The sequence below is a fragment of the Mobula birostris genome, chromosome 29 (assembly GCF_030028105.1).
Source record: "Mobula birostris isolate sMobBir1 chromosome 29, sMobBir1.hap1, whole genome shotgun sequence".
NCBI lineage: Eukaryota > Metazoa > Chordata > Chondrichthyes > Myliobatiformes > Myliobatidae > Mobula > Mobula birostris.
The window spans coordinates 11,128,885-11,146,838 of NC_092398.1; the positions used below are offsets into that span (position 1 = coordinate 11,128,885).

The 17,954-nt window shown below is 45.6% G+C and overlaps 1 protein-coding gene across 1 annotated transcript in view; it reads left to right on the plus strand.

Annotated features, from left to right (window-relative positions):
• Positions 1–5,336: 5,336 nt before the first annotated feature.
• selenon (selenoprotein N) overlaps positions 5,337–17,954 on the plus strand; it is a 45,122-nt gene continuing 32,504 nt past the window's right edge. Inside the window, exons 1-4 of the mRNA XM_072246629.1 lie at positions 5,337–5,958; positions 8,538–8,655; positions 11,099–11,229; positions 16,223–16,435. Coding sequence (XP_072102730.1) covers positions 5,755–5,958; positions 8,538–8,655; positions 11,099–11,229; positions 16,223–16,435 — 666 coding nt within the window. The 5' untranslated portion in view covers positions 5,337–5,754. The remainder of the gene's footprint in view (positions 5,959–8,537; positions 8,656–11,098; positions 11,230–16,222; positions 16,436–17,954) is intronic.

Genomic DNA, 17,954 nt, shown 5'->3' on the forward strand with positions numbered 1-17,954 from the left:
TATTTTAGGTTCCACAAATCAAGCTTCTGTCTTCTGCCTCTGAATTCTATTACAGAGTATCTGGATGGCTGACATAAGCTGTGGCTGCCAAATGTTTGAATTTTTTTTGTAGTATTTAAAGTCGACAATTAACTTATTTGTAAGTTGTCCTCAAGGCTCTGTAAATCACAGGACAGGAGAGTTTTAAATGGGAATAATAGGTTTGTTATTTTAAACAATCCACTTTCTGTAATTTAAATATAGACATACTGTCAATTATTTATTCAGTTCCTAAAATAGATTCTGGCACTTCATTTCTCCATTATTTGACATACATAGAATTGTGAAACTAAAAAAAAGTTATAAGAATATTGTTAGATTTACATTATTTCTATATATTTTGCCCCTTTTGTCCTTTCCTAGTTCCATTGTCAATCCCTCCCTCTGTTCTAAGGCAGATGTTGACAACGAATTATGGAGAAAGAGGCAAAGTTAAAATATTAACGTTTCCTCTCGCTTTGACCTCCTGATGTTTTTTTTTGTGTTACCTTATATTTCTGGCATTGCTTTTTTAAAATCAGTAATTTCAGACCAAGGTTCCTTAGATCCGACATTGAGCATAAATGGATTATTCGTGTACGCTCTGGTGTGAGCCTCCTCTTGTCATTTGGTGTCAAGATGGTGCAGGAATTTTGTCCTGGGCTGAATTGTAAGCAAGATTTTACTCCTAAAATCTCATTTAGTGCATGCCACTCAGAGTTGGAGCCTCAACTTTATGTTAGCAAGACGCCACCATATCAGGTTACGATCAGATCAGCTCATGAACTATCCAAATTTGTGTGAATTGGGTTTGCAGAAAGATAGAGAGAGGTTGGTAGAGAAAAGGAACTATTGTGCTGGTTGGTGAGAAGCAGAAAGATATTGGGCAGGCCAATCTGAATGTGTTTATATTCACGTGAAGTTCCAGTCGATAACTAAAGTATGCATGCCCATTGAATTCCTTGTCTCCAGCAGGGTGCACAATCACGAGATGACGAGCTCAAATAGAGTCTGCTTATTTATACAAGACTTCATAGATTGCCTTTGGAGCTTTCTATAAATATTATTGCAGCCCATGAGTTGAAATGATAAAATTTAAAAGGGGTGAGAGCTTTAAAGTAACCGATATTACATATACTACTCTTCTGGGAGAGGGAAAGAAAACACTGATTCAATGTATTTTCAACTTTAAAAATTTAAGCAAGTCACCAATTTTTAAAATTCTCTGCACTCTTACCAGAGATGCTGATTTTGCCTTTGCTGAACTAACAGATTCAGTCATACAGCATAGAAAAAGGCCCTTCAGCCTATTTTCTCAATGCTGACCTGATCTGCCTGGTCTCATCCACCTGCACCAGACAATATGCCTTTAAATCTCTCCCATTCATGTACCTATCCAAACTTCTCTTAGATGTTACATCTGAACCCACATCGACATCTTCTGCTGGCAGCTCATTCCACACTCGTACCACCCTCTAGCGGGGCTTCCTAACCTGGGGTCCATGGACTCCTTGCTTAATGCTATTGGTTCATTGCATAAAAATGGTTGGGAACTCCTGCAGGTTCCCCTCAAATTTAACTATGCAAGCGAAGTAACATCCATTTACTAACTTTCATCAGAAATACTATCTGACAATTCTTAATGAACAATTGTTGTAGCTCCTTTAGGATCATCTCCTGACTTAACTGCAATTTTCCTGGGCCGTACACACTTGGATCAAGTGGTCTGCACACATCTCTGCGCGCGCGCACACGCACGCACACACACACACAGACACACGTTAATTATTTAGAACTGAGGTGTGTACAAATTTCTTCTTTCATGGGGTAGTGATTCTCTGGAATTGTCCACCCCGAGGGTACAGAAGGCCAGATCATTCAAAATATTGAATGTGCGGACAGATAAAGATTGAAGAACTGGGGTTCACAGACTTAAGAGAAAATCTGCAGATACTGGAAGTCTGAGCGATACACCCAAGATGCTGGAGGAACTCAGCAAGCCAGGCAGCATCTATGGAAAAGAATACAGTCGATGTTTCGGGCCGAGACCCTGCAGCAGGACTGGAGAAAAAAACATCTAATGAAATGCATTGTGAATGTCAAATCAGATCAGTGAGGATTGTGCTGGGCATCCCGCAAGTGTCAACATGCTTCCAGCACTAATGTAGCAAGCCCACACCTCACTAACCCTATAACCCTTTCGTCTTTGGAATGTGAGAGGAAACCCGAGCACCCTGCGGAAACCCATGCAGTCACAGGGAGAACGTACAAACTCCTTACAAATAGCGGTGGGAATTGAACCCTGATCTTACAGCCGCCAGAGTAGAGCATTGTGCCAACCGCCACACATACCATGCCTGGGGAATCGCAAGTAATCAGTGCTGCCTTTTAAAGCCCTTAAGTTTGCTCCGCTGTGCCTACTCACCTGCCTTATTGCTTTGATTCGCCATCAGTGAATTTTCCAATGTGGACTTTGTTTGCAGAACAAAGAGGGTGTGGTGTAATCACTCTTCCCAGCAAGATTTAATGAAACTTTGTAACTCCAATGTCACCTCCTCTATATAAGTGTATTTTTCTTTGTTTTCAATCAATGTGCATGTGTGTAAGCAATAGGGTTCAAAGGGCCACAGCACACAACATGGTTAGCTAGTCCAACTCTGCGTTCAGAAGCATGCTTTATCACGAGTTGGTGTGGTACACCCAAAGGAATCATTATTAAGGCTTATTTATTTATTGAGATACAGTGTGGAATAGGTCTTTTCAGCCCTTCAAGCTGTGCCACCCAGCAACCCCTGATTTAACCCTAGCCTAATCACGGGACAATTTAAAATGACCAATTAACCTACCAATCTTTGGACTGTGGGAGGAAACCTTACAGGGATCCCACATCTTCTTGATCTTTCTTCCCATCTCAGTGGTTTCTCTTCCCTTAATGGTTAATAATAATAAAAATAAAGGTATCTGTTAGTCTTGCGAGACCATGGACCTACACCTGGAATGTCTTCACTCACTAGGGCGCAGGCCTGGTCAAGGTTGTATGGAGGACCGACAATTGCCCATGCTGCATGTCTCCCCTCTCCCACAACAGGGAAGGGAAGGGCAAGGGCCGATACAGCTTGGCACCAATGTCGTCGCAGAGCACTGTATGGTTAAGTGCCTTGCTCAAGGACACAACACGCTGCCTCGGCTGGGGCTCAAACTCATGACCTTTGGGTCGCTAGTCGAATGCCTTAACCACTTGGCCACGTGGTTAATAAAGTGCAGTTAACATTGAGGCAGGTTTGTCTGGAAGTCAAGTGTAGTATTTAATCAAGTTCAGAAATGACTGGAGCCTAGTGACATCAAGTTTTCAGGTTCTCATAAAAGTTGCAGTCCAACTTTGCTCAATGATAGACCAAAGTAAGTCACCTCTTTCTGCAAGGCCTGCAGGAGGACCACAAGTTTGACATAGGGTTTGGAGGCTTGTATGCCTCAATGACCCTGAGACCTACATTGGCTGGATTCAGGGCTTTATGCTTTGGCTGTTGGTAGTTAACACATGCCAAGCAGGTCAAAGGGTAGGGACTAGACTAAAAATGGTCCACCAGTCCTCCAAGTTCAGAGATCCAGCTCAGGGCTAACAACCCTGGCTGGTCAAACAAAACTGTTATGGAAACAGCAATGAAGAATCCTTCTACACCCAAGTGCAATGAGTCCATGCCTGGGATTTGCATGACTGACAGTAGTGAAAACTGAGAGGAAGCTACTGACATGATGAAGGAGACCCTGAACACCACCAGAGATGGAGGACCTTCATTGCTGCCCCTAATGCCAGTGGTGTAATGGGCAATTGCTTGCTTTCTGCAAGGGAGGCACATCATTTACATTAAAGATTGACAAAATTCTGAACACCTTCTCAGGCAGATAAAGGCGTTCTTCCTCCATGGTGGTTCCTATTAGTAAGTCACCGCAATTCGCAGATATTGCTGTGCCCTTTGCAGCAACAAAGCCATGGTCAGTTGCAATGGTTATACACCATACATCTGCTTTCAGGGTCTCAGCGTCCACAGATGCTGCCTGACTCTCTGAGGTTCTTCCTCAGTCCGCTTTGCAATTAAATGAGTACAACTTATCTTTGTTCATTGTCAAGCCATGCTTTATTTTGTTTATGCCACTAGCCACAAGTGTTCATTTGTTATATGCCATGTTGTATGATGTGGGCAATCATGCTCTTTCCATGACCATGATTGTTCTTGGCTAACTTTTCTACAGAAGTGAGTTGCCGTTATCCCCTTCTGGGCAGTGTCTTTACAATACGTGTGACCCCAGCCATTATCAATACTCATCAGAGGTTGTCTGCCTGGCATCAGTGGTTGCATAACCAGGACTTGTGATATGCACCAGCTGCTCATACGACCAGGTGCTGTTCCCCTGGCTTCATGTGACCTTGATCAGGGGGCTAAGCAGATGCTACTCCTTGCCCAAGGGTGACCTGCAGGCTAGCGGAGGGAAGGAGCACCTTACACCTCCTTTGGTAGAGACGTACCTCCACCCCGCCACGAGGGAAAGAAGCTGTTTCTAAATCGTTGAGTGTGGATCTTTAGGCTCCTGTACCTCCTCCCTGATGGTGGTAACCAGAAGAGGGCTTGTCCCACCCCCATGGTCTTTGGTGATGGATGCTGCCTTCTTGCAGGACCATATCTTGAAGGTACCCTTAGAAGGTCATGCCCACGAAAACCTATTATTTGCAAACATAAAGCAAGTTAGAATAATACACACAAAATGCTGGAGAAACTCAGCAGGCCAGGCAGCATCTATGGAAAAGAATGCTGTGGATGTTTCGAGCGAAGGTCGAGGATTTTGGCCAGAAATGTCGACTGTACTTTTTACCATAGATGCTACCTGGCCTGCTGAGTTCCTCCAGCATTTTCTGTGTGTGTGCTGCATGGATTTCCAGCATCTGCAGATTTGCTCTTGTTTGCCAGTTAGAATAATGTAAGGTTTCCTTTTCCATCAGTATTTTCTCTCTTTTTTTTAAAGCGTTAGCGATTCCTGACTCCCCTGGGACGGTGTGATGCGCTCCCTCCACACTGTCCTGTCGCTTCAGAAATCAGAGTTCTTTCAAAAACGGGACGAACTCCAAAACTCAGCGGCTATTTTGAAAATGTAATGCGACAAAGTAATACACACAATCACATTCGCAACCCACTGAACGCAAAGTATCTCAAAGCAAAACTGAAAAGCGCCGACCCCCGCCTCCCCCGACGCCGATTTTCCGCCAGCAGGCTGGGTTTTGTTCAGAGAAACACAAGGATTGAAGCCATATATCCCACCGGATGTTCGGCCTTTGCTTTTTACCGCAATCGGATCGGAGGCAAAAGTCTGCTCCTTCCACGGAGCCGCTACCTACGATTTCGGACTTTGCAGAACAGAGCCGCGCACAACGCTGAATTTCCAGAGCTCTGCGTTTATTTTAAGAGGGACGGGGGTGTGGATAATCGGGTAACGGAGCAGCTGTGGGAGGGATGTGGAGGATTTGGGAGAGTTTCCCGGCTGCTGATTGGTAACCGCAACGGGCCCCATTCCACTGCGATAGTTCCGCTCCTATTGCGGGCTCTCGTCTCGCTTTGTTCCCGGCGGCACGTAACCCTCTCCCGAGCAGGAGTGATGTGAGGACGGGCGGAGAGCCGAGAAACCAGCTCGTCCGATGCGGCCGGGGAGCGGCGAGGGGTCGGGCGCGGACGGGCAGCGGGACGGATGGCGTCGGATGTAAGGCAGCGCAAGAGCCCGCGGAACGGGCAGCGGGACCGAGGTCCGGCCCCGTGGCGAGCGGTGGCCGGCGGAGAGCTGGCAAAGAGCGACCGCTCGGGGCTCCTGCTGCTGCTGGGGCTGGGACTCGGGCTCGGAATCCTGGCCGCCGGAGGATGGAAATATTACACAGATTCCCAGCGAGCGAAGCAAGTGAGAGAAACCGCCGGCTTTATTTTCCCTTGTTCATTTTATTGCCGAAAGCAAACGGACAAACCTTGAAATTAAATAAAACCTGGCGGATTGAATCGATTAAGGGAAGAATGAGGGGATTTGGGCTGAGTTTTCTGCATTGCATTAGCCCGCCGGCTCGAAGGGCACTCGCCGTGTCTCCCGCCCGCCCCCATTCGCCGTGTTTTTGCCATTAGATCACACGGAGTCTTTCTCTGTTAAGTCATAGTCACAAGAGTCTCACGGCACAAACAGGCCCTTCGGCTCATCTAGATCTAACCAACACACACAATACGCTAGCGGAACTCGGCAGGCCAGGAAATGAATAAGCAGTCGACGTTTCGGGTCGAGACCCTTCCTCAGAACTGAGAAGGGTGGGTAGCTGTAAGGTGATAGAAGAAGGCAGGTGGGTGGGGAAAAGATCAAGGGCTGGAGGAGAAAGAATCTGACGGGAGAGGAGAGTGCACCTGGACCATGCCCCTCAAGCCCATGTACCTATCTAAATTTCTCTACAAAATGTAGTAGATTCAGCGCAGTACATCACCGGTAAAGCCTTCCCAACCATTGACATCTACAGGAAATGCTGTTGTAGGAAAGCACTATCCTTAATCCGAGATCCTCACCACCCAGGCCATGCTCTCTTCTCTCTGCTGCCATCAGGTAGAAGGTACAGGAGCCTCGGGATTTGCACCACCAGGTTCAAGAACAGTTACTACCCCTCAACCATCAGATTCTTGAATACAAAGGTGATAACTACACTTGCCCATCCATTGAGATGCTCCCACAACCGATGATCTCACAAGGATTCCATTTCATTATGTCATGTTCTCATTATTTATTGCTATTTATTTATATTTGCATTTGCACGGTTTGTTGTCTTCTGCACTCTGGTTGATCTTTCATTGATCCTATTCTAGTTACTATTCTATAGATTTGCTGAGTATGTCCACAAGAAAATGAATCTCAGGGTTATATATGGTGATGTACTATATGTATATGTACTTCGATTTACTTTGAACTTTGAAATCAAACCCACATCCACTGGGAGATCTTTCCACCCTCTGAGTGAAGTTTCCCTTCAGACATCCTTTAAGCATTTCACCTTTCACCCCTAACCCATGACCTCTCTCCAGCCAACCTCAGTGGAAAATGCCCGCTTGTGCTTACCCTATCCATACCCTCATAATTTTGTATATCTCTATCAAATCTCCTCTTGATCTTCTTAACCAAGTCCTAACCTTGTTGCCAGTTACAGGGAAAAGTTGAAATTGTCTACTTGAAACTGCAGAAGTTGGGTCTGGTGTTTAGTCCAGCTGGAACCAATTTCAGGGAGGATCTTTTACCCACCAGTGACCCAGACTGCCAGTGAGTTCCTCCCAAATTACAACCCTTGCCTTTCACTCTTGTAACATTGCCTGCAACTGCCCCATTTCGGCACCATAGGAAGTTGTCAATATGTACTGTAGGACAGCAAACAAGGGCATTAATCTCATTTCAGAGTGGTCAAGTATGGGTGGACACCAGGGTTGGTATAGTCCCACACCACCAGCTTCAGGAGCAGTTATTACCCCTTAATGATCAGGCTGCCGAACAGCGTGGATAACTTCATTCACCTCAACACTGAACTCATTCCACAAACTATGGATTCACTTTCAAGGACTCTACAACTCGTGTTCTCAAAATTATTAATTTTTCATCTGTTATTATTTTGTTTTATTTCTGTACTTGCACAATTTGTTGTCTTTTGCACATTTAGTTTTTCATTGATTCTATTGTATTTCTTTGTATTTACTGTGAATGCCCGCAGGGAACTGAGACTCGGGGCTGTGTATGGTGACATATATGTACTTTGATAATGCAATGCCTGGTATGGTGATAGAGGCAAACACATTGGAGGATAAGCTCATGGATGTAAGGAAGATAGAGGGATATGGACATGGTGTGTAGGTAGGAGGGATTAGTGTTTGGTGGGTGTTTTTGATCCGCTTTTTAGCTGGGATGACACAACATTATGGGCCGAATGGCCTGTTCCTGAGCTGTACTCTTATTCTAAAAAAAAAAACTTTTTTCTGCTGAGAAGTCTGTATCCCCACTGCCTTGCTCCAATACTACCATCTAGAACCTGGGGTAACGCACACAGACCATAGGGCATAGGAGCAGAATTAGGCCATTCAGCCCATTGAATCTACTCTGCCATTCCAACATGGCTACTTTATTTTCCTTCTCAACCCCATTCTCCTGCCTTCTCCCTGTAACCTTTGATACCCTTACCAATCAACAATCTATCAACCTAACGGCTGTGGAGGCCAAGTCATTGGGTATATTTAAAGTGGAGGTGGATAAAGTTCCAGATTAGAAAGATTATGGGGAGAAGGCAGGAGATGCAGGAGAGAGGGATAATAAATCGGCCATAATAGAACGGTAGAGTAGATTTGATGACCCAGTTGGCCTAATTCTGCTCCTATTCTTGTCTAAAATTTTATTGCAAAATACTTAATGCTGTTTATTATGTTGACTTTTTGATCAATGGTTTGATTTTTAACTAATATTTATTTTTATAGGATAATGCTCTGAAGTCACTCGGCAATGAAGGCTTGTTCTTGTTTTCCTCATTTGACGTTAACAACGACTTGTACCTCAGTCCAGAAGAATTTAAGCCTTTAGCTGAAAAACTAACAGGTACAGTGTGCTGTCTTTAGTGTGGAAACTCACCGATGCAATATAGATATTCAGCATTTAATGGCGTATGCTGAAAATCCGATAAATGTATTCCTTCATTGTTTGATACAAAAAATTCTGATTTGAGTCCAACCCAGATCAGCACTTTAATTAGTTGTGTAGGAGCCATGTATCTATTTTCTGTCACGTGGGTTGAGGATTGGTAGAAGCAAATGAGTTATAGTTACGTACTTGTTTCGTTAGTTGTCTAGTTTATTTGAGAGGGGGTGTGCCCATTATTAAGGACCTCCAGCACCCAGGACATGCCCTCTTCCCACTGTTACCATCAGGGATGAGATACAGAAGGCTGAAGGCACACACTCAACGATTCAGGAACAACTTCTTCCCCTCTGCCTTCTGATTCCTAAATGGGCATTGAACCACTACCTCACTTTTTTTAATATGCAGTTTTTCTGTTTTTTGCACTTTTTAAAAATCTATTCAATACATGTGTACTGTAATTGATTTGCTTCTTAATTTATCATTACTTATTTATTATTTTTTTTCTCTTCTATATTATGTATTGCATTGAACTGGTGCTGCTAAGTTAACAAGTTTCACGTCACATGCTGGTGATAATAAACCTGATTCTGAATAATTTTTTTTGGTCGCTATCAGTACGTTTAAATACGTATAGAACTCTTGTTTAGTTCAACTGCTTAGTTACGCCTTTTGGGATGTTATTGGAATGCTAACTTCACTTAAGTACATTAATTGGACCATTAACTTCGTTACTTTGCTAATTTGAACGTTACACCACTAATTTAATTCCATTGGTTTTTGCATTGCTGCAAAGTCATTCCTCTTTGCTGGTTTCGTGATAAAGGCTCGAAAGTTCCTTTTCTGACTTTGGAACTCCGTTATTTTGAAGTGGGTTACACAGTGTCGATCTCCTGGCTTCGTCTCTCAGCATTTTTGGTTTGTTTTGGAGTAACCACTACCAGTTGATTGCACGAGAGAGAGAGAGAGGGAGAGGGGGAGGGAGAAAGAAAAAAAGAGAGAGGTTTACCCAGTCATTATAACAGCAAACGATGGAGGAACCCAGCAATCGAACAGTATTTGTAAGGGGGACGGGGTGGCTGTAGGAATCGTTGCTGTTTTGGGTTGAAAACCCCGATATGCCGACAATTCCTTTCCTCCCACCGATGCTGCCTGACATGCTAAGTTCTGCCAGCAGATTGTCGCTCCAAATTCCAGCATCTTGTCTGGAACAGAGGACTTCGGTAGTCATGGGGCAAGATTGGGCAGGCTGAGACTGTCTTCATTAGCGTGATAGGGAGATAGAAAACTACTAAGGGGCATAGTTAGGATATTTTTTCCATGGTAGGGGTATCGGAAACAAGATTTAGGGTGAGAGGATGGCATGGTGGTGGAGTGGTCAGCACAGCGCTGTACCGTACAGCCGAACCTGGGTTCAATTCCCGCCGCTGCCTGTAAGGAGTTTGTACGTTCTTCCCGTGACCGTGTGGGTTTCCTCCGGGTGCTCCGGCTTCCTCCCACAGTCCAAAGACATACCGGTTGGTAGGTTAACTGGCCATTGTAAATTGTCCTGTGATTGGGCTAGGGTTAAATAGGGGGATGTCAGGACAGTGCAGCCCGAGCGACCTGCTGCATGTCGTATCTCGATAAATAAATATAACTGGATCTCAGATTTTGCAGATGCTGGAACTCCAGAGTAACACGTGCAAAACACTGGAGGAACTCAGCATCTATGGAACGGAATAAACAGTCGATGTTTCGCGTGCAGTGTAGGTGGGAAAAGGCTAGCGGGAAGGGACCCGAAATGTCGACTGTTTATTCTACGCTGTAGATGCTGCCTGACCTGCTGAGCTCCTCCAGCGTTTTGTATATAGTAAAGGCATCTGTTAGTCTTGTGAGACCATGGATATGCACTCTCCAGGGTTCAGGCCTGGGCAAGGTTGTATGGAAGACCAGCAGTTGCCCACGCTGCAAGTCTCCCCTCTCCGCGACACCAATGTTGCCAAGGGAAGGGCATTAGGACCCATACAGCTTGGCTCCAGTGTCGTCGCAGAGTAATGTGTGATTAAGTGTCTTGCTCAAGGACACAACATGCTGCCTCAGCCAAGGCTTGAACTCACGGCCTTCAGGTTGCTAGTCCAATGCCTTAACCACTTGGCCACGTGCCCACATGTGTTGTATATATGTTCCTTATAAATGGGTCCGAGCGCTGCTGATATCTGGAGTGCTCTGCTAGAGTTATAGACTCGGATGCAATCATTACATTTAAAAGGCATTCGAACAGACCCTTGAGAAGGCCAGGCATAGGAGGATACAGTCCTAATGCTTGCAGATTGGAGCAGACAGACTGAGGGGTCCGCGTGGGCACGGTGGTTGGGAGTGCTGTAAGGCTCTCTCTGATCCTGTGTGTTTTGTATGTGTACAGGAATTATCCAATCCCCTGTTTATGACAGTGATGTGGAGACAGACCCTGATGCGGAGATGTTGACGATTGAAGCTGCTTTCCAGCCACTGCTCCTGGAATCAATGACCAAGAGCAAAGACGGATTTCTCGGAGTGAGTGGACTTTGTTTCCTACTTTTTTCTTTCTTCATCACCATCTTTATGTGCCATGTTGTATGATGAGGGCGATCGTGGTCTTTCCGTGTTTTTGGCAAATATTTCTACAGAAGTGGTTTCTTCTGGGCAGTGTGTTTACAAGATGGGTGACCCCCAGCCATTACCAATACTCTTCAGAGATTGTCTGCCTGCTGTCAGCGGTCGCACAACCAGGACTTGTGATGTGCACCAGCTACTCATACAACCACCAACCATCTGCTCCCATGGCTTCATGTGATCTTGATTGGCGGGGTGGGGGGGTGGCGGCTAAGCAGGTGCTACAGCTTGCCCAAGGGTGACCTACAGGCTAGCGGAGGGAAGGAGCACCTTACACCTCCTTTGGTAGTGACATATGTCCACCCCACCACCCACACTTTATGTGTTCTGACCGTGGTCTCGTACTTTGCCAGAAGGCTGTGCTTTGGAAACCATCCCCATTCGGGACGCAGCTAGGAATATTCTGGGCCATTTTCTCAGGCAGTCAATGATAGAGCTTTGTATGCATCCAGTGCGATGCATCATCTGCGGCAATGACCTAGTTCAAAGTTCAAAGCGCACAGTCCGCGTAGGTGCTGGGGGGGGGCAGCCCGCAAGTGTCGCCAACATGGCGTGCCCACAGCCGAGCTATCCATAACCCCAACGTCTTTGGGATGTGGGAAGAAACCGGAGCACCCGGAGGAAATCCACGCGCTCATATGGGGAGCGTACACACTCCTTATGGACAGCGGCGGGAATTGAACCCCGATCTGTCATTGCTGGCGCTGTAAAGCGTTATGCTAACCGGTAATTGCACAGTTATCTCTTTTTGCACTACTTCTGATTGCATGTCAATCTTTGCACCTTTCTGTAGTTTTCTGCTTGTTTTAATTATTATTCTGATATATATTAATTATTTTTGTTATTATTCTGATATACACATAGTTTATTCCGTGAGCTTCATGTGAACAAGGAATTTTATTGCACCCCAGTGGATATAACAGTAAACTACTGTGACCTATTTAGCCGGCTGGTGATGTAGTGATATCCACGCCAGACTTCAAGGTGAGCGGTCCTGGGTTCAAATCCAGCCGGCTCCATCCGTGCTGGGTTGAGCATCGGGCAAGCATCTTGGCCTCATTAAAGGCATCCGTTAATCTTGCGAGACCATGGATCTGCGCCTGGAAAGTCTTCACTCTCCAGGGCGCAGGCCTGGGCAAGGTTGTATGGAAGACCAGCAGTTGCCCATGCTGCAAGTCTCCCCTCTCCACGACACTGATGTTGTCCAAGCGAAGGGCACTAGGACCCATACAGCTTGGCACCAGTGTCATCGCAGAGCAATGTGTGATTAACTGCCTTGCTCAAGGACACAACACGTTCCCTCGGCTGGCGCTCGAACTCATGACCTTCAGGTCACTAGTCCAATGCCTTAACCACTTGGCCACGTGCCCACTTGGCCTCATAAAAACAGATAAAAATGCTAAAGAAATGGCAAGGTTGCTTGTGCGGAGAGGTACTACCATCTAATCTGTTAGTATTGGTTTATTAGAATTGGAATTGGTTTTTTTGCCGTCACATGTACTTAGATACAGAGATAAGTATATAAAAGAACTAGAAGTTATCTGGTCATTGTCACACTGCTGTACATGGGATCTTGCTTTGTGCAAGGTCAGTGTTAAATTTTGACTTCATCACAACAATAGTTATGTTTCCACATTCCCACCTTGGCTGGAGCATTGAGTGGTTGTAAAAGGCACCAAATAAACACCAGGTATTTTGGAGAATTACACGGGACTAGTCAATTGCTTAAGAGCTTTATTTGTTTAGTGGTTTCTTGAAAATCTCTGAGAGTCTGAGCAAGGGACTTGGCACTGTATGACGTGATTGCAAGTAACTGAGTTCCAGGTTGAGAAAGGTACAGTGCCTATAAAAAGTATTCACCCTCCCCCCCCCGCCCCAGGAAGTTTTCATGTTTTATTGTAGTGAAAGATAGTGAAGTAAGTGAAACAGTAGAAGTCAAAATATTAGTGATCAATAAAAACAATCCATGTCCCCTACTCCCCCGCTCTTTAACTAAAGGAGTGAATACGTGACTATACTCAGCATCTGCCATGGCCCAAACTTTCAGACCATAAGATATAAGAGCAGAATTAGGCCATTTGGCCCATTGAGTCTGCTCTACCTTTTCACCATGGCAAATCCACGTTCCCTCTCAGCCCCAATCTCCTGCCTTCTTCCCGTATCCCCTTGTGCCCTGACCAATCAAGAATCTATCAACCTCTGCCTTAAATATACTCAAAGACCTGGCCTCCACTGTTGCCTCTGGCAGCGAATTCCACAGATTCAGCAAATCCGTAACTGAAGCTTTTTCTCTTTGTTTTGACCCTCCGTCCACATTGAAACGGCGTTTTCCTCCCCCCAAAAACAGAGCTTTTCTGAAACACTCTCCAGAGGGTTTAAATCTGAAAATGCCGGTTGGCGGTTGTAGTGTGTACAGGGTAACCGGCTAATTTTAAAAACGCTGTCATGACATGTCGGGACAAATGGTGGCGGCAGTGCGGCATTTCATTGTTTTCTTGAACACAACCTCCAACACCACAACAACGTCTGACAATAGGTGTGTAACAGCCTAATGTAACATTGTATGGAAATACAAGGTAACACTGATACCGATATGTTTTATACATTTAACAAGGTGCTTTATTAATGTATTGCTTGTGCAAACATTGAATAGATGCAATTGTCACTTTTGCCCAGTAATTCATTTTATTGCACGTTAAATACAGCAAAATAATACACAAAGACATTGCAAAAGTAAAGGCAAACAAATGAGGCAACAGCAGATTTCACTTTTGCCCAGTAACAAGCCTTATTGCATTTAGTTGTAGCTGTCGTCCCTTTCATCGGTGAAGAGACTATGGCCGTAGGAAATGTTTCTGGACAAACGCGCACCGAGTCTTTCGTTTGGCAATGTCCTTTTAAGTTTTTCTAGTCTGTAACTGGACAGACGCGCACCAAATATACCGTTTCCTCTTCGCTTGTTTTCTGTGTGTCCTGTGCATGCCCAGTAGGAGGAGATTCGCCCAAATATTCGTTCTAATGTGGACGGAGGTATTTTCAAAAACGCCTGGTGTGCACGCCTATCGTTTTTATGTGAAACCGGCGTTTTCAAAATTATCCGGTCTAGTGTGGACGTACCCTCAGGCTAAAGAAATTCCTTCTCATCTCTGTTCTAAAAGGACCTTCCTCTATTCTGAGGCTGTGACCTCAGGTCCTGGACTCCCTCACCATAGGAAATATCCTCTGCACATGCACTTTATCGAGGCCTTTCTATGAGGTTACCCCTGATTCTTCTTTTGTTGCACGTCACACAACAAACAGCCACAAATTCCTAACGCACAAGGACCTGAGTAACAGGGAAAAGTTGATCGACTCCTGAGTCCCCGATAGCAGCGGCAAAAGCCATAAACCTCCTGGCACCGTCAATTTGCCGATGCCTTGGAAGCAGCCGACCACAGCCGACACTGAGTCCGTCCGAAAACTTCGAGCCTCTGACCAGCCCCTCCGATACAGTCTCCCGAGCGCCATCCTCTGCCGAGCGCCTTCAACCTAACCCCGGCCGCCGAAACAAGCAAAGCCGAGGATTGGGGGCCTTCTGCTCCGGAGATTCCGGTTACCACACAGTAGCAGCGGCAGCGAAGTGGGCATTTCAGATGTTTTCAGATGTTCCTCCGTACTCTCACGTCCGTCTCCATCAAATCAGAATTGTGCACAGTCCCCTACTTGACAGATTACAGATATCATTCACCGGAGAGGCTGCGCGCACTGCCGTTGTGCCGCCATCTTCTCCTCCATCAGTAAGAATATATATATTAAATAATTAACCGAAATAAGTAGTGCAAAAAATTGGAGATAAAAATAAGAAAGTAGTGAGGTAGTGTTCATGGGTTCAATGTCCATTCAGAAATCGGATGGCAGAGGGGAAGAAGCTGTTCCTGAATCATTAAGTGTGTGCCTTCAGACTCCTGTACCTCCTCCTAGATGGCAGCAGTGGGAAGAGTGCGTCTCCTGGGTGATGGGGTCCTTAATGATGGACGCTGGCGCTTTCAGGCACCGCTCCTTGGAGATGTCCTGAATACTACGGAGGCTAGTGCCGGTGATGGAGCTGACTGAGTTCTCGACTCTCTGCAGCTTATTTTGATCCCGTGCAGTAACACCTCCCCCCACACCAGACGGTGATGTAGCCAGTCAGAATGCTCTCCGCAGCATTGTTGTCTTTGAAGAGACTGCAATTTCGCAGTGATTTAAGTTTTGAATATGAGTATAGCTTGGCAGAGTTGCAAGAAATATAGAACCACTTCCATGGATTGGCAACAAACTGAACTTTATTACAAGTACCTGATAAGATATCAACAGTTTACAAGCACTGAAAGGAATGCCTGACACTGGACGAGCAACAGCTTATATTCCGTCTGGGTAGCCTCCAACCTGATGGCGTGAACATCAATTTCTCGAACTTCCGGAAGTTGCCCCCGCCCCCGCAACCTTCTTCCCCATTCCTGTTTCCCTCTCTCGCCTTATCTCCTTACCTGCCTATCACCTTCCTCCGGGGCTCCTTTTTTTCCATGGTCTTCCACCCTCTCCTGTCAGATTCCTCTTCCTTCAGCCCTTTATCTCTTTCGCCAATGAACTTCCCAGCTCTTTACCTCACAACCCCCCCCCCCTCGATTTCTCCTATCACTTTCCACCTTGTACTAATCCCCTCTCCTCACCTTCTTGGTCTAAGAGTCCTTCCACCCTTCCTTTCCAGTCCCGATGAAAGGTTTCGGCCCGAAACGTTGACTGTTTATTCCCGTCCATTGATGCTGCCTGATCTGCTGAGCTCCTCCGGCGTTTCGAGCGTGTCGTGTTAGATTTCCAGCGTCTGCAGATTTCCTCTTGCTTCAGAAACCGTGACTATCTCCTTGTGTTTCAGGTCTCCCATGGGTCTCTGTCGGGTCTGAGGAACTGGAAAACTCCAGAACTTTCCTCCAGTGTGTTCAGCACCAGCCTGTTTAAAGCCTTCCTTCCTGTCAAGGATAAAATGGCGCTGGGAGAGGTGTGGTGGATAATCCCCAGTGAGCTCAACATCTTCACGGGATACCTCTCCAACAATAGGTTTTACCCTCCGACACCGCAAGGAAGAGAGGTAACGTAAGGAGCTCTATGAAAATGATTTCAGGATTGAAAGGCTTGTCTGGTGAATGCCTGATGACTCTAGGGCTCTAATCACTGGAATTCAGAAGAATGAGGGGTGACCTCATTGAAACCCATTCACTGAATATTGAAAGGCTGCGATAGAGTCGATGTGGAGAGGATGTTCCCTATGGTGGGGGAGTCTTAAGACCAGAGGACACAGCCTCGAAATAGAGGGGCGTCCTTTTAGAACGGAGATGAGGAATTTCTTTAGCCAGAGAGTGGTGAATGTGTGGAATTCTTTGCCACAGGAGGATGGGTATATTTAAAGCGGAGGTTGATAGATTTTTGATTAATCAGGGCATGAAGGGATATGGGGAGAAGGCAGGAGATTGGGACTGAGAGGGAAAATGGATCAGCCATGATGAAATGGTGGAGCAGACTTGATGGGCCAAATGGCCTAATTCTGCTCCTGTATCTTTTGGTTTTATGGTCTATTACTGCTTCCTGCCCCCAACTCGCCCTGGCCATCTGAACTGCAGTCTTCACTGTGACAAGGAACTGCAGTTAACTAAGTTGTCTGATTATGTGAAAACAGTTACAGGCAGTGCCCACCCCCCCCCGTGACGATTCACACTAAATTTAGCTCAGTTAAAGATAAATAAAGTGCTTAACAAAATATTTGTTGTGTATTCAGCAGTCTCCTCATTATGTCTCAATGCCTAAAGATCGTGTGGTTTAAAAGTACTTCTATTAATGAGTATTTACACTGTTTCAAGACTGTCCTTCAGCTCAGGCTGTTTATGCTCTCGGTAGAGTAGTGATTCCAAGGAATTTTCATTCCTGGAGGAAGATGGAAATGGGGATTCCACTGTCAGTGGCAGAAATCCCTTCCACTGGTTGACATCCATCTACTTCCTTAGAGGTTTGACATGACATCTAAAACTTTGACAAACTTGTATAGTTGTGTAGTGGAGAGTAGATCGACTGGCTGCATTACAGCCTGGTATGGAAACACCAATGCCCTTGAACAGAAAATCCCACAAAAAGTAGCAGATACGTCCCAGGCCATCATGGGTAAAGCCCTCCCCACCACTGAGCGCACCTACATGAAACACTGTGGCAAGAAAGCAGCAGGGTCCCCCACCATCGAGGACATGCTGTCTTCTCACTGTTGCCATCAGGAAGAAAGTACAAGAGCCTCAGGACTCACCACCAGGTTCAGGAACAGTTATTACCCCTCAACCATCAGGCTCTTGAACCAAAGGGCATAACTTCACTCGCCCCATCATTGAAATGTTCCCACAACCAATGGACTCACTTTCAAGGAGTCTTCATCCCAGGTTCTCAATATTCATTGTTTATTTATTTTTCAATAGTATATCTATCTGTTTGTATTTGCACAGTTTGTTGTCTCTTGCGCTCTGGCTAAACGCCCTAGTTGGGCGGTCTTTCGTTGATTCTGTTATAGCTATTACTCTATGGATTTTTTGAGTATGCCTGCAAGAAAAGGAATCTCAGGGTAGTACATG